This window comes from Thermobia domestica, chromosome 15 (genome assembly GCF_964235325.1).
Source record: "Thermobia domestica chromosome 15, izTheDome1.hap1.1, whole genome shotgun sequence".
Taxonomy (NCBI): domain Eukaryota; kingdom Metazoa; phylum Arthropoda; class Insecta; order Zygentoma; family Lepismatidae; genus Thermobia; species Thermobia domestica.
In genome coordinates, this window is record NC_137468.1 from 21,612,611 (window position 1) to 21,629,668 (window position 17,058).

At 32.6% G+C, this 17,058-nt stretch overlaps 1 protein-coding gene across 1 annotated transcript in view; it reads right to left on the reverse strand.

The window, feature by feature from the left end:
• Window positions 1–7,031: 7,031 nt before the first annotated feature.
• Window positions 7,032–17,058, reverse strand: part of LOC145672103 (ly6/PLAUR domain-containing protein 6B-like) — a 57,928-nt gene continuing 47,901 nt past the window's right edge. Inside the window, exons 4-5 of the mRNA XM_081741371.1 lie at window positions 15,134–15,264; window positions 7,032–11,128 (exon numbers count right to left, since the gene is read on the reverse strand). Of these exons, the coding sequence (XP_081597497.1) occupies window positions 10,949–11,128; window positions 15,134–15,264 (311 nt within the window). The 3' untranslated portion in view covers window positions 7,032–10,948. The remainder of the gene's footprint in view (window positions 11,129–15,133; window positions 15,265–17,058) is intronic.

Sequence of the window (17,058 nt, forward strand, 5' to 3'; positions counted from 1 at the left end):
GTGAAGTGCAGCGTTATGAATTATATCAAAAGAATGTTGAGGTTTACCAGGCGATCACTAGAATGGGACAGATTCCTGAGAAAAAACCTATTCAATGTTATTCCTGCGGTGGAAGACATAGGGAAAAAGACTGTTATTTACGTAGGCGGTTAAAACAACAACAAGACTTGACTACCTCGAGGAGAAAGGTGCAGTGGTTAGGTACAAGTACTTTAAAGGGAGAAAAAGATAGTAAACTGACTGGACAATTGAATGATCCTTTGGATGTTAGTGCTTCAGGGTCAACATTAAATAAACTTAATAATGCGACTAGCAAACCGAGGGACAGTTCAGATAAATTGGTAGCAGTGTTTATAAAGGGATACGTCTTAGGGAATGACTATGTTGGAGGAATTGATACTTGTGCGTCGGTTTCGATTATAAATCGTGGAAAGTTTTTGGATTGGAATACTAAATTGAAAGTGCCTGTTAAAGTGATGAATGAAAAGTTTACAGGGACAGGTGTTAATAGACAAACAATAACATTGACTCAATATGTGATTATTCCAATACGTTTTCGCTCTAAAGTTTATAGACTTAAATTCTTTTTGATGGACCAGTTAGAGCCCACTTTTATAATTGGAATTCAGCAATTAAAATATATGCGTGCATTTATAGACTTAATCGAGAAAAATTAGTTCTGGCAAGTGAAAAAGTGGTCATTCCCATAAGTTATTATCCTAATAGTGACTTTAAAGAATTAAATGATTCTGCCGTAAAATTTTTATTCCGTAGCTTTTCGAGTCATACGGGCAATTTAAAGTCTTCTATAGCAGACCGAGGGGATAAGGTACAAGGAACAAGGGAGCAGACCAGCAGTGTTGCCAACCATATGGAATGTCCTAGGGAATATTATTTGTTTCAAGTTGCGGAAGTAAAAGAGCCATCCAAACAGATATGGGTCGATCCACTGCTAGCTGAAGATGATCCCTCATTGGAAAGGTATGTTGATGGTCTCCCTAATAGATTTCCTAGTGTGTTTAAAGATAAAATAGGTGAAATTAAAGGATATCAATATGAAATTAAGGTGAACAATGAGGATCCTATAAGGAAGAAAGCTTATCCTATGAGTAGATGCGATCAAAAACAACTTGATTCCATTTTAGATGATTGGTTAAAACAGGGAATAATTCAAAAGAGTAATAGTGATTGGTCTTTCCCATGTTTTTTAGTGAAAGGAAAGTCTGGAGAGAAACGTCTTGTTATTAATTACCAATGTCTTAATCGGAGATTATATTTAAATCCGCAGTTTACCCCCGTATAGAGGATGTATTAGCTAACGTATCTGGTGGGAAAGTATTTTCCGCTATTGATATTAAAAAGCGTATCTACATTTACGATTATCAGAAGATTCGTATAAATATACAGCGTTTATGACTCACCGAGGTCTGATGGAATTTAAATTTTTACCTTTTGGTTTATCTTCTGGTAGTTTTATGTTGTCCAAGGTATTAACTGACATATTATATCCTTTGAAAAATGAAGGTCTTGAATGGTTCTACGATGATGTAATATTATTCACTCCCGATGTCGAGAGTCATAAGAAACTATTAGATAAGGTCTTAAATAAATTTGAAGAGTATGGTATAACAATTTCTTTGAATAAATCAAAATTCTTCCAGACTAAAATATCTTATCTGGGATATATTTTAGAGAACGGGAATATGTCACTGGATCCTTCCAGGGTTGAAGTAATTAGAAAGTTACCAGCTCCGCCTAATAGAAGGGGATTAATTAGCCTTCTTTGTTTTCTACAATACCATGCTAAGTTTATTCCTCATTTTCAAGAAGTAGTAGAACCATTAAATAGAATGAGGTCTCCTAAAGTACAATTTAGGTGGGGTGATGAAGAACAGAGAGCGTTAGATCAAGTTAAGGAGTTATTTGAGACTCATGTAATTCTGAAATTACCAGATTTAAATGCTAAGTTTTTCGTCAGTTCGGATGCAACACTCAAAAGTTTGGGCGGAACGATACAACAATATGTTGAGAATAATATATTAAGACCTGTTAGGTTTTATTCCAGACGTTTGAAACCTTATGATTTAAATAAACCAATCTATCTGTTGGAACTTATGGCAGTTGTTGAGACTATTGAACGCTTTAGTACCTATTTGTACTCAAAGTTCGAACTGAGAGTAGATAATTTAGGGTTAATGTATGCCATAAGAAATATTAAGCGTATTAAGAAATATGGCAGTTTATTGTATCGATTGTTTTCATTCGATTTTGATGTCAAACATGTACCATCTAATTTAAATATTTCTTCAGATTACCTATCAAGGGTCCATGATTGAGAAATGTTCGAACCTATGGAAATAGAGCAAACACACGATCATGAGGTAAAGAATTTGTTGTTAGTCAATATGTGGAACATGCCATATGCTTGTATGTCAATTAATGAACACCAAAGAAAAGATGTAGAATTGATGAATATAATCGATAGGTTAGAAAAGAAAGAAAAAATTGATGATTATAAATTAATTAAAGGTACATTATGTAAGAAAACTAAAGCGCAAAAGAATCCATGGAAAGTTTGTATTCCGAAAGAACTTGTATTACCTATTATAGAATTTTATCATAATTCGATATTGCCGGGAAATCATTCGGGAGCAAGGAAAACTATTAGTAGAATATCCGCTAGATATACATGGCCTTCGATGGTAGATCAGGTACGTGAATATGTCCACTGTTGTAAATCTTGTCAGCTCAATAAAAGCGATAATCGTAAGAAAATGGGTCAATTAGTGTCCACTTTGGATAAAACTGTGAATGGAAGATGGTACACTGATATTTATGGACCGTTATGTCAATCCCAATCGGGAAGATATTGTTTGATCATAGTTGACTCTTGTTCTAAACGAGTTTGGCTGGAACCATTAAGAATATTATCGAGTCAAGCGATCATTAATAAGCTATATAAGATCATGTGTAGGTTTGGGTTCCCTTACTCGATCAGTCATGATAATGGGTCAGTATATGTATCAGCTAGATTTAAAGATTTCTTGTATAGCCATGGTATACAGGATATTCGTAGTTCTCCATATCATTGTGCTTCTAATAATGCTGAAAGATATCTAAGAGTATTGGGTGATAGTCTTAGAATTTATTTTTCCAACGAACAGACGATGTGGGACAGAGGCATTCATGAAATAGAGTTTTCAATAAATTCTGCCGAACATTCGGAATTAAAATGTTCCCCAATGGAGATGACATTTAATTATAATGTGTGCGACCCAATGGATATCCGCTGGAAAATAGATGAGTTAGATATACGTAAAAAAGACCCTAATGTATGGGCCAATGCCATGAAGAACATGGAACTAGCTTGGTCTCGACGCAAACGTATATATGATAAGTCTAAAGTTGCTACTTCATATTCAGTGGGTGACCAAGTTTTATTAAAGTCGCATTATAAGTCGTCTTTGGCTGACAAGATAACCAGGAAATTGTGCCCAAGGTGGCTGGGCCCTTATCGGATCGAAAGACTATTGGGGACTAACTCAATTCAATTAAAATCTGTTGACGATCCATTGGATATTAGGAAGGCTCATGTTTCTCAAACTAAACTGTACCGTCAACCTCGTAACGCAGGTGTAACATGAAGTGTATTTCGATAAACAATAATAAATTTTGGGTATATTCTTAATTTTGGTCTAATTATACATACATATATATGTGTGTGTATGGATAATATTTTGGTTATATTATTATTTAATAATTGCAACTAGATGTTATGGCGTTAAATAGTCAGTTTTAATTAGTCTCTTTCAAATGAATGGTTTTTAGAGGATTTTAATGTGTTTTTGAATTTTAATTATATTAGAAAATATAAATATTGTTATTATGTTTTTGTCAATGTATTTGTTATTCTGTGCTAATGTCTGTTTTTAAATTCCAGGCCTGGAAAAATCCCTAAACCTTAAATGTTTGTAATCGTGGAAAATATCATATATGTATTTTTTGGATATACGTATGGATTGTAATAGGAATGACTACTGGAGTTGTAACCTAGATTGGTATGTCTCATATTATGAATATATGTACGTCATGCATGACCTGTTTGGATTACTATGGATATTCAAAGTAAGATATTTATTTATAATGTATATGGTTGGTTAATGGATATATATATTCTATTTTCATTTTGTACAAGTAAGGTTATGAATTTCTAGGAAGGTCTTGACCTGGGACTTTAGAATTTACTAATATTAGGTATAGATGTAGATAGAATGTAAGGATGAATGAATGTTTGCGTGAATGGATTATTAGGGGGATATTTTTATTTTCTTTATATATTATTTGGAATGAATGGTAGAATGAATTGGTATTAGTATTAGTAGAATAGATTCTTGGGTTAATTATGACTATTGTCGACAACTAGACTATCATCCTTCCGGAAAATCATAATGATTTTAAGGGGGGTGTTAGTTGATGTAATGACTTACATGTTTATTCGGAAAAAAAAATCCTGTTACGATTAGTGGAAAACTAGTAGCGCCATTAGCGGCGTTATGATGAACTATCCTGTACATGATTTGGTGTATAACAGGCGAGCGTCATAATGAAGCTATATTTCAAACTGGGAACATCAGACCTTGATAATGAATTACGTCGAATTACTGTACTAGTTCATGGTTACCTTCGGGTCTACGTTTGTGATATGTAATGGAAGTCAAATTTATAAAACACAATATAAGCATAAAAGTTAAGTGCATGGTTGTGTATTTGTGTATTCAAACTCATGTGTAGTTCATGAGTGCATTTGTGTATTCATGTGTAGTTCATCCTAGTTCCATATGGTATACGTTTCTTAAAAGTTATAGTTATGGGTGGAAAAATTAAAAGATGTGATATTTAAATTAAAATCTTCGATGTTGTTAAGTGTGAAGCAAGTAAGTTAGCACAGTTTTCATATATTACGTACTTATTTAATCTGCAGCATTGGTAAGTTGTAAAATTTACATATTATATCGCTATTGTTTAAAATATTTAATTTGTAAGATAATTGGGACCAATTTGCATATATTTTTTTTCTTTTAAGTGAGATGTAGTAACCAGCCCTTCAGGCTTTTTGTAAGGTCCTATTTGAATAAGATAACGCCAAAGTTATTGTTGGATCTACTCAATTTTGATATTTAATCATATAAATTTGTTATTAAATCACACGGATATAGTTTTTCTTTTTCCTCAATTAGAATCCACTGTGTTTTTAGATTTATAGATATATTTATGTATAATAATCAATTCACTTTGCAGTCTCTACGAGAGAACGGAATTTTTCGTATTTGCGATAGTTTATGGGGATTGGTTAACCCAGTTAGAATATATATATTCCTTTTGATAGACCCATACTTGCCTTTATTATTAATTATAAAATATGGAGGGAGTTTTAAACGCTCCCTTTCCCAGGAACGATACCGAAGTCTGAACTTATATCGGGTAGTAGGTACGTTACAGTATATATGTCTAACTTACGAGTGATCCATTAGTTAATCTAATCTACTGAGTGTCTAATAATGAATGTACCTCTTTATTTGTTTTCAAGGTACTAGTGTGTGTGGAGAGAAGTGTCGGTGGTAAGGATTTCTGTTAGATACTCCAAGTTTTGTTTGAAATGCCCGCTATTCTTAAGACCATAAATTTTTCAAGATGGTGCCCATACGAAAACAGAAGGCATTTTTGTACTGAGGAATACGTAAAGACGAAGTCCGTTGTCACATTCAACGCAACTTTCGGCGACAGTTTGGTATCGATCCACCTGACAAGACTCTATTAAGCCTCAACTTACACAACTTATGGAAACAGGTTGCCTGTACAAAGGCAACAGCACCGGCCGTCTTTCGCATTCAGAGGAGACAGCGGATAGTAGGTAGAGTTCGGCAATCCTTCCAACGCAGCCCCAAGAAGTCAGTTCGGAAACCGGTCCGTTGGTTACCATTGTCTCGTTCAACAGTCAGGAATAATCTCTCGGTCTATTTTGTTCGTATTTTTCAAGCTCAAGTGTATTTTCAACTTAATTTTAGATATTTTACGTTGTAAAAAATGTTTGGCAATTTCTATTAAAAGGGAGAATTACTAAGAAAACTAATATTTACTGAAAAATAGGAATAGAAAATGTCAGCACGATACAGTGTAAGACCCAGTTTTTATTTTTTCATATGTTTTAATATGTTTTTCATAACTTTTTTGTTTTAAAAAAAGAAAACAAAAGTAAAACATAAAAGTTATTATTCTTGTGTCAAATGTTGGACATTCCAGGATATGGTAATTTATTAATTTATGCATGACATAAACAATTACATTCATGATTCTTGAAGGCATTATTAATTACTAGTTCAAGGATGTTAGCTTGTGTTGTGTTGTATGAATAATTAACAAAGCCTGATTTACAATTACATGTTTCGTTTTGAATAAACCAATATTATTACTAAGTACTTTACGTTTTGGCAGGCACTAGGATTAAAGAGGTATTTCTCTTTATTATTTTTAATTTAGATTTGAGCCTGTAAAGTTTCTCCCACTTTTCTCGATCTTCAGCTTCCTTTTTCAACTCCGAATACTATTATCATATATTTTTCAAATCATTAATCACTTGTGTTCTTCTTTCTACTTTTCGCTTTCCTTACACCTTTTCTTCTATTTCGGTAAGAAGAAGATAATTTCTTCGCAAGATGTGCCCAATCCAATTGGCCTTTCTACGAAACACGTAGGCTTGAAGTGTCCCCTTCTCTCCTACCCGTTTTAAAACATCTTCGTTTATTACTTTCTCTGCTCATTTTATCATCTCCATCTTCCTCCAACACCATATTTCGAAGCTCTCTAAATACTTGTATAACTAAAAGATGGTTGTATGAGAAGAAGGGACGAAGTAGCATTACATTTATTTATTTGTTTGTGTATGTCTTAATTTTATGATGTAGTTAATCGTGTCACAAAATATTAGTACTAGTACTCATATTACATTTACTGGATTAAAGTAAATGTACGCATTCTTTTTAAAATATTTTATTACAATAAATTAATACATCTCTGTTTATGTATATGCAGTATACTTTGAAACACGAGGTTTACTTGAAAAAAGTGACTAGACAAATGAAACAAAATTACATGCATTTATAATATTATTACTTTTACGAGATATAGGTGAACTGAAGTGACTAGGCAAAAAGACGTTTCGAATTAGAAACACTGAAATATTTACCGTTTATAGAAAACAAAGTAGACGTCTACGCATTTGGCTTCTTGAGGTAAAAATCATACACACACAATTTTAGGAGTTGAAATTAGTCAGATTTTCTATGACTAAACAAAGTGTGGTAATTATGCTAAGAAATTTAATGATATTAAATATTTCCTGTCGGCCATATTTTCAGATTAAAAACTCTTGAACACTTTTTGTCATGTATAGAGTGACTACAAAATTAAACACACTAGTTTGTCTTTTTATATAGACATATAATTTACACATAATATTCCGAATTTAAATGAACAGAAATTTAAAGTGAAATGTAAACCCTTGTTCAAAAATTCTTGACCATCCAACTTGATTTAGAAGGCGATTGTTTTGGCAAGTGTACACAGGAAATTCTAATAATTTGGCTAAAAATAAAAATTTAAATTGGCAAAAAGAAATATGTATTTATTTGATTTAATACCAACTGTAGGTAAGAATTCAGAACTTTCCTTGAAGAGGTGGGTGGACGGGTTCTTTTAAAAAGACAAGACTATACTTAAATAGCAATCACAAGGAACGTGACCTATTTGTTTTACCCGCCCTGCTTTCTAATACACACATTGGTGCATGCTCAGAAGTACAGTGTAGCCCAATAATTATGTACACCAATTTGACTGACTGTAGTATTTATAATTCTGGACATAGAGTTTGGATATGGCAACGCGTGAGAGTGGAGATAACGGTCACTGTTGACAGCAAGATGGAGCAGCCCCACACTATGCCATACTACGAGAGTGGCTAAACGAAATATTCCAGAACCGCTGGATCGATTGACGTGGGTTTGTGGATGGGCCAGTTCGATCTCCAGATTTCACGTCACTTGACTTTCTCTTACGGGGAGTATTTTAAAGGACAAAATGTATGAACATCACATACGCAATTTGGCCGAACTACGGTAAGCTTTCACAGAAGAGTTTCACAGGATAGCAGTACGGGTCTGTCAAGCTGCTTGTGACAATGTTTCTCTTTGTCTCCAGGCATCTATCGATTTGGATGGTGCATTGGTGTATAATACCATGGAGAACAGAGATTAAAATTCTTGTATGGAAAAGTATGAGAATAATGTGTTTATGTTCAATTGTATGTCCAAGTTATGTTGTTAGTTTCTTTATCGCAGTCTTTGAAACATCGTATACATAATTATGAGCCACCCTGTAATATAAGTAAGAAGGATTTTCTTATTAATTTTCTCGTGCTAGTGGTACAATACGTATATTTTTTTTAAATATACGGATAACATTGTATAAACATTATATTTAAAAACTATTTTTGGCACAAAAATACTATTCTGAGCAGTCATGCATACAAATAAATACATTTTCGCATTATCACATAATTTCACACTTAAATACTTCTCTGGTATTCCACTTTAAACTTATCATTCACTTACTTTTTAATCTTAAAAAGAAACTGGCGACCCTATTTTTGCGAGGTCTTTTGTTAAGTCTTCACTTGCACGCATAAAAACTCGCAAATATATAGATATAAATTGTTAGAAGATAAGCACACATTTTCACCATTAACACATTTCGATATTTGAGAACTCTTCCTTGAGTAGAAATTTACACAAGTTTGAGAAAGGAGTGAGACATTTGTACCGTTACCACACTTCATGAAACTACTACTTTAATGAGATATGTTGTTTATGTCTTCTGAAGACAAAGTTTCTTAATTCCTTAGAACGGAATGACGCTCTCTTTTAGAACAGCATTTGCTTTCCCATATTGAAATTGATCTCGTACGCTCTACCTTATTTATCTAAGGAGGATAATGACTGACCATCGACACATCTGATTGTCAATTCGATATATTAACATTGGTAAATATGATACAAATATGTATTTTTGTATAAATATATTGAAGGATGTGCCGTGAAAGTTTCAAACTTATCCCATCGATTAGTCATGTCCACCACAGCTATAATTCTCTACAAAGTTACGTAATACCAAAAATTTCATCAACTAGAACTTCAGTCTTTAGCACATTTTTTCTTTCGAACTAACAAACAACAGGCAGATGGATTATTAAATTATTACTAATTAATCACCTCTATCATCGAATTATGTCTGATGCAGTTTCTCATTATTATTTTCATAAAACTCGTATATGTAATGAATGAAAATTTGAAACTTTAAGCAAATATTCCTGTAAAACTAAGGCGTAAATAATCTCTCCACTAGAATAGATACTCACAAGTCACAAGGAAGTATGCCAATTACGTGGTAAATTTAGGTGGACTTCTTTTATACTAAGATTAAATATACATTCATGCATTTTGTATTCTATACATATTTTTTTTTAATATTTAAAGAATTTCTCATATGATTGAAAAAATAGTTTCAGGTTTAGAGTTACGAAAACATGGTTGACAACAGAGAACACGAAAGTGAAGAACCAAAATGGATATCATAAGAAGAAATTTAGCTATGACTGGCAGCTCGTTTTCAGTAAGTTAGGAGTTCCTGTATTCTAAAGTCCTTCGCTAATCTATTCATTTCGCAAAAGGTTTTTTATCTTCAACATTTCCATCAATTTTAATAATCTTTCCACCCTTGTAATGTTAATTTCTGAAACATATTTTTTATTACCTCTCTAACAAAGCAATTTGTTTACAAATAGTATTCTTAACAGTTATTTTTCTCTTTATTTAACCATTCCCCAAACTCTTCTAATACATCTTTGTAATTTTTTTGTTTCACGCAATAATTTTTCTTTAAAAACATTTCGAATTCCTGTTGTCATATGTTGAAGTAATGTAATGTCCATCTGCCTTAACCAGTACAAAAGCTCACAGGAAACGCTTGATGAGTCTTGTCCATCAACTTTTTATATAGCAAAACACAAAATAGTTGCCTCTTCTTCGCAGAGGCGTAAATCTGATTATAAGATAATTTAAATAATTGTCATTTATGAAAATGTGGGTAATGATTTCTTATTCCTTTGCTTATATCGTGTGATTGTATGCTCAAGTAATATTCTTTAAATTTATTAAAACAAATATTTGAATAAGAATAAACTTTCTAAGTTACATATTCGAGCAAACAATCAGTTTGATGCATCGATCTCAATTTTGTTCAGCTTAAATGTACTATATGAAAACAGATAGATACCGTATTCGTACAAGCTTCACCTTTACATATAAAAGTTCTTTGTTTTGCAAAGAATAAGCGTTGGCTAATGTGTCTGTTTTAAGTTTTCTGAACTATCAAATATGGCATCAAATGCTTATCCTATACACTCTTAAGACCTTTGGTACTGTTTGACTACGTTTCTCTGTGTTTTTCAATGCAGAAACATTAAGCTTCAGTGCTAACCATTGAATTAACGCTCTCCCTTATACATTGGTCCTCACTATAGGAATAGCAAGTAAAAGCAAACCTGATAATAACTAAACCCATTCTGGTAACACTATCACCATAACTCAGGTAAGTAAAAAGAATTTGTAAATGCTGATTCTATACAGAATTTTCGCTTTTCATTTGTATAGGTTGAACATTTCGGGAACTGACACAGATATTTTATCAGAAATATATTATAATACAATAGCAACAAATAAGCTATTTCTTTAGCAATGTGTGCGGGATCTGCAACGTTGAACACAAACAATTTCTTTCTTATAGTTTTTCGCGCTAGGCATGCTACTAAAATGATTAGGAACTAATGTCCCTATTGTCACGTCAACTCATATTGTCTCCGCATTGTCCATATGGCCAAAAAAGTACAGGAGAGAAGTAACCATATATCTATGTGTTTCTGCTGACTATGTGAGTGAGTATTAATCAAAATGGCGTTGGAAGAATCTGTAGGGACTTCTTCATTACAATACTGTTCATCACAGCAGGAGGTGCAAATCTGAAAACAAAAGCAAAATTCATTATAGCTAAAAATTAAATATAATTACACATTTTATATACTATACTTATATGTTTTCAAGACTGTCTCCTAATTTCAAAAATGGGCCCAAAATTTTGAAAAATGAGAAAATGAAATCTTTAAGTTCTAAGTCCCACAGTTATGTTGTATAAGCTGTTAGAGATGAAACTTCATTATTTACATGGCAGAAAATACGAAATTCATTAATTTAGATTTACACCGCAAATTTTGAAACATCACAATCGATATTTCGACAAAGATTCACAAAAATTGACAAAACATATATATTCCTAAAAGCGAATTTTCAAAATAAAACTAGATAGAACAGTCTAAAAATATTGAAAATCGACAGGAAATGTTTAGATTATATAAAAATATAAAATATAGCAGTAAAAAGTATATGATCAAGGGAGGGGCTAAACCATATTTTGCCGTTTTATCCTGTGTGACGCAAGATTGAAGCCCATTTTATCCAGTGTATACCTGAGCGTCAAGGGGGGTCTATAGCCCCTTAGATCCGCCACTATATATATATATATATATATATATATATATATATATATATATATATATATATATATATTAAAAATTGCAGAACATAGTTTCATCAATTTTCAAAGTTTCAGCGGGATTAAGTTAATAATAATAATAATAATAATAATAATAATTATAAATATAAATAATATATATATATATAATATATAAATAATATATAATAAATTTAATTATAATATATAATTATAATATTATATATTTATAATATTATATAATTATAAATATAATAATAATTATAAATATTATTATTATTATATTATAAATATTATTATAATATAATTATAAAATTATATTCTAACCTTCGTCTTAGCTTCAGCCAGCATTTCTCTTATATTAGTACAAGAATGTGCATTTTTTAAAAATAAATAGGAAGTTGCATTTAGCATTGATGAAGAAGCGTTCTAAGAAGATAATGCACAAATGTTTTCTGATTATTACTTCTATTGTTAGTACACATTGATATCTTCAACATTATGAACTTGTCTTTTTATTTATTAACTTTTTATTTAACAAACTTCCGCATCAAGTCTCTAAAGCACAGTGGAATTAATCACTTACGTAAGAATCAATCCATAGAACTACGAAGTAGTCCAATGAGAGTCGATTGATCATTTTTAACATTTTTATGTACTACTGCCATATTAACTGGAACCACCAGGCTTAAAGACAAAAATTATCTCAGCCCGTTTGTGAGTGATTTTTGTGGAGCATCACGTGCCAATTAATGACTTTCCAGATGTTAGAGTAAACTTAAATATCTGAGAACGGATTATTCGAAAAGATTGCAACAAACACAATTTTATTCAGAACTTTCTGCTCTTTAATTTGGTCTTAATATGTAAATCCTTAATAGATACAAACCCTAATAAGTGAAAATTGCTTCTTAATTTTAGTATCAAAATTTAACAGATTTTTCTTTTTAGAGCTGAAGTTTACAATGAAGAAACGAAATATCAGATTTGATCCTTTTTATTATAATTAAATAGGTACTGCACTCACTGTACTCGTAACTAGAGCAACAGCACTGATACATGCTTCCTATAATGTTTATATTACTTGTAAGTTGAAATTTTGTAATTTTAGCAAAGTTTTAAGCCTGATAGATCTGGTGGGAATAAGAAGTTGATTACTTTGCAGAATATACATCTACAGAAAAACTATAATACAAGTTTCAACTTTGATATTGGACTAGAACACGATTATTAATATTAATATTCAAATATTGCACGGAAAACTAATCTTTACGCTACTACTGACCATTTATTACAAAACTAAATACTTGATCAACTTAACTCATAAAACACATTTTTTAATTTGTTATTTCTATTTTAATGAAATGAAAGCTTTTATGCCCGTAAGGCTAAGGGAGACACTAACTAAAGCAAGTGAATGATGTTGGAAGAATTGGTGGAATGAAAAGTGGGAGGAAACGGGAGTGCCCGGAGAAATACCATGGAAACGATGTTGTCCACCATAAACTTAATTGGCCGGGATCGAACCAGGGACCCCACGCCCTGAGGTGAGCACTCTACCGCTTAGCCATCGTACTCCCGTCTTCTATTTTAATGTTGCATTACTTACATACTTTACGATGAACTTATAAAACTCAAATAAAAGAAGCTAATTTTGAAAAATTAAATAAAACCGATAAGCATTACAAATCAAAATAATATGTTAAAGCAATGAGAAATAAATATAGCATTGGAAAACATGAAAATGGTTATTGTAAGTGAATTAAGAATAAGTCCCACAAGTAAAGTACCATGTCTCTGTACGCTCATGGCTTCTCGGATGAAAGTGGTAGCCATAATAATAAACCTAAAAAAATATCAAACACTCGCAATCAAAAAACAGAATTTGGACTAGGAATTTTTGCCTCTTGCCATGGCAAGAATACCTGCGATACGGTAAGACGCACAACAAAGGATGAAATAAGTACTGCCAGCTTACAAAGAATTCTCAATGTAGAGAAAATATTCAATTTCTGAAAATAAAACATTAAAGTATTACTACTTTTCTCGTCACACAAGAATAAATTGTTACTAATATGGGAGAACTTAAAACCAGATTCAAAAACTCTCTGCGAGTCAAACTAAGAAGAAAATATTAAAACGTTCATTGTATTCAGACATATACGAATACAATCCTAACGAAATATTGACTTTTCATTGTCAATTTTGTGTAACAAATGGAAAACGTTCAAAAAGTGATTTAAGCTCTGGACTACGCACCAAAGAAAATATGTATTATTCCCTATATAAATTCGAATTGCAAATATGGATAAAGGAATTTGCAGTTGTCAGCATCAGATGAAATTGATCAAGGCATGATAAGGGATGCAACAAAAGCTCAGAAGGCTTGACTTTAACTTTACTATTCATGAATGAGAATAAGTAAAATGAAAGGACTCAAGTGCTTTGAGGCTGGAATTCAGTAAAGTTGAAGAGTCATAAGGCTCAATTTAAACGAAATTTATAGAATATGAATGCACACGATTTTTACGATTGAAATTTACGTAAATGCAAAAGACGTTCGGATATTAATGAATTGTTAAGCTTAGGCAAACAATTCCAGAGTCATTCTTAAATCTTTCTCAAGAATCAAAATATTGAATTATTATCTATGTGAACAACCATGAATGGAAATCTCTGATGTTGATTCCTCAAATTCTGTCTCATTTGTTCTCATTTTTATATACTGTATATGGATGAGAAGCTAAGAGATAATAGGTGTTAAGTGTTAGTGAGCTTGGAATATATACAAAAAACTTCTCGGAACTCTTCTAAGAAATAGGAACGTGGGGTAGATGGATAATTAAAGATATTTCCTAAATAAAGATGGTTGCAGAAGTAGGCAAACGGCGGAAGCTTCGTTGCAAGTGATGATGACCTTGCAATAACCTTTAGTAAAATTACTGCTTTAAATTTGTTGGTGAAATAATTCTTTCTGGCTTCAAGCGTTACGATTGTGCACTGTGCGAGCAAAAGGGTAGCAAATGTATGTGCTTAACCCCTTCCACTACGATTTATTTTCTGAATTTCCTGCCCCTCCTTCCGTTGCATCAAATTTCTTGAAATGTAAGTTATAAAAATGTATTCTAAATGGTTTATCATTATATAACTTTCAAAACATCAATATCGTAACCCTATGTGATGCTACAATATTTTAAATTTTATGACGAGTGTAGCTCGTCATTGTGCGATTTGGCACTGGGAAGCCATGACGAGCTAGACTCGTCATTTCAGTGAAAGGGGTTAAAGATAGTAGAAAGAGTTCAGTGAAGATCTTGAGAAGAAAACCTCCAGAGTACGATGTTGTCTATCATACGCACACACACACACTTGGATTGAACTGATTCAGGCAGTAGAAGAGAACACTGTAATCACTGAGATGTACCCCATATCCCTTCATTTGTTTTGAGAGACTTACCGTTTCATTTTTGGTTGATCTGCATCCAACAGTCTTCCACGTACACTCCGATGCGAGAGCACACCTTTTGTTTACAAACGTGCTTTGCCCTGATGTGTCCATCACATGCACGGTATGGCAGAAGGCTGTTCCTGAAAAATTGAATTCAAAATAATGCATTGTTAAATATTTCGAAATGAAGAATTTATTCATTTATGAAGATAATTTCACAGTTATATGATCATGTTATTTTACGAGATAACAAATTTGTGGAAAAGATAGGTACTGGTTTATATTAAAAGATAACATGTTATTTTCAGTAAAATACCGTTCATTCCTGTAAATACAATTTGAATTGTATAGAAAGATATGGGTATTCAGGCACAAACTTTATTGTCTTCAACGCTACCCTAATAGAATTTAGACAGACAGACAAAATGAAAATACTCCTAAAACGTGATATGCAGGATAAGGGAAATTCACTTACATTAGGAAACGAGCTACGAGTGTTTAGCAATTTCTTATTTTCGCTGTTAAACGGCTTCGTATCACAAATACTCAAAAGAAGACCGCGAATTCTACGCTAATCCTTGCATAATTTCATGAAGTTTAACCCGGTTTATCGAATACTGTATTTCTTTGATATGTTAATGTGCTATGCAACTACTCATTGGGAACTCTAGAGAACAGTCTATTTGAATCCCCTCATTACTGGTCTTCCATATTTGCAAAGACGTTGGATAACAAAACTCTCCGGCGAAGTATCTTCTGTGGCTTAAGCATTCTAACGCACACAATCACATGTATAAACGTGTAGAGAAAGAGATGTGACAGGGTAAAATATACGTTTGGGAGAAGAGGGATAAACTATGAATAACTAATTGAGCGCAGGAACACCTTCTTTTTTCTCTCTGTTTTTTATAAGATTCCCATTACACACACCATACGCGCACAGTAATTAAAGCTTCTGTGTTAACGAAAACTAAAATGTGGTTAAGAAATAGTTGGAAATAAATTATAGGCCTATTCGTTTTGAGAAACAAAAAATAGAAAGAAATCCTATATGTGTTCTATTTTGGAAAACTGTATATGTAATTATCTCTTTCGACAGCAACAACACCTTACCTAAATAAAACACACACGCACATATATACAATATCAGACTATATGTACAAAACCTACATAAACAACTGGTAAATTAAACAACTCGGTAGCTTTTTGAATGAAATACTATGAGGCCACATTCCATTGGAATTGAGTATGAGATATTTCCTCTCAACTGCCTTCAAAAGAACAACCGCTCCCCTTAATAATGGAGCAAAATGGTATTAGTTCATGTTTGGCAATGCTGTTTTTCATTTGTTTTTAAACTTTCCTTGCTAAAATACGTAGAAATAAAATTTATATTGAGACGTTATATTAACTTTTTCAGATTTTTTCAGTAACTGAATCTGGGACTCATACCAGACCGCCCACAGAATTTTTTCAAATGGGGAAAGACACAGTACCGATTCTAAGGAGAGCAAAAGATATCCCAAAGCGAAAAGAACTGATTCCAAGGGGGAAGGAAGACTGATCCAATGGGCAAAAGGACCTATTTCAAGGGGAGGAAAACCGATTCCAAGGGGAGGAAAACCGATTCCAAGGGGAAAAATACCAATTCCAAGGGGTAAAAGATCTATTCCAAGACAGTAAGACCGATTCTAAAGAAGGTAAAAGACCGATTCGAAAGGGAAAAAGACCGTTTCCTAAGGAGGAAAAGACCGATTCCAAACGGAGGAAAAACCGATTCCAAAGGGAAAGACCGATTCCTAGAGAGCAAAAGACCGATTTCAAAGGGGAAAAGACCGATTCCAAGAGGGCAAAAGACCGATTCCAAAGGGGTAAAAGATCAATTCCAAGTGGAGCAAAAGACCAATTTCAAAGGGGAAAGACCGATTTTAAAT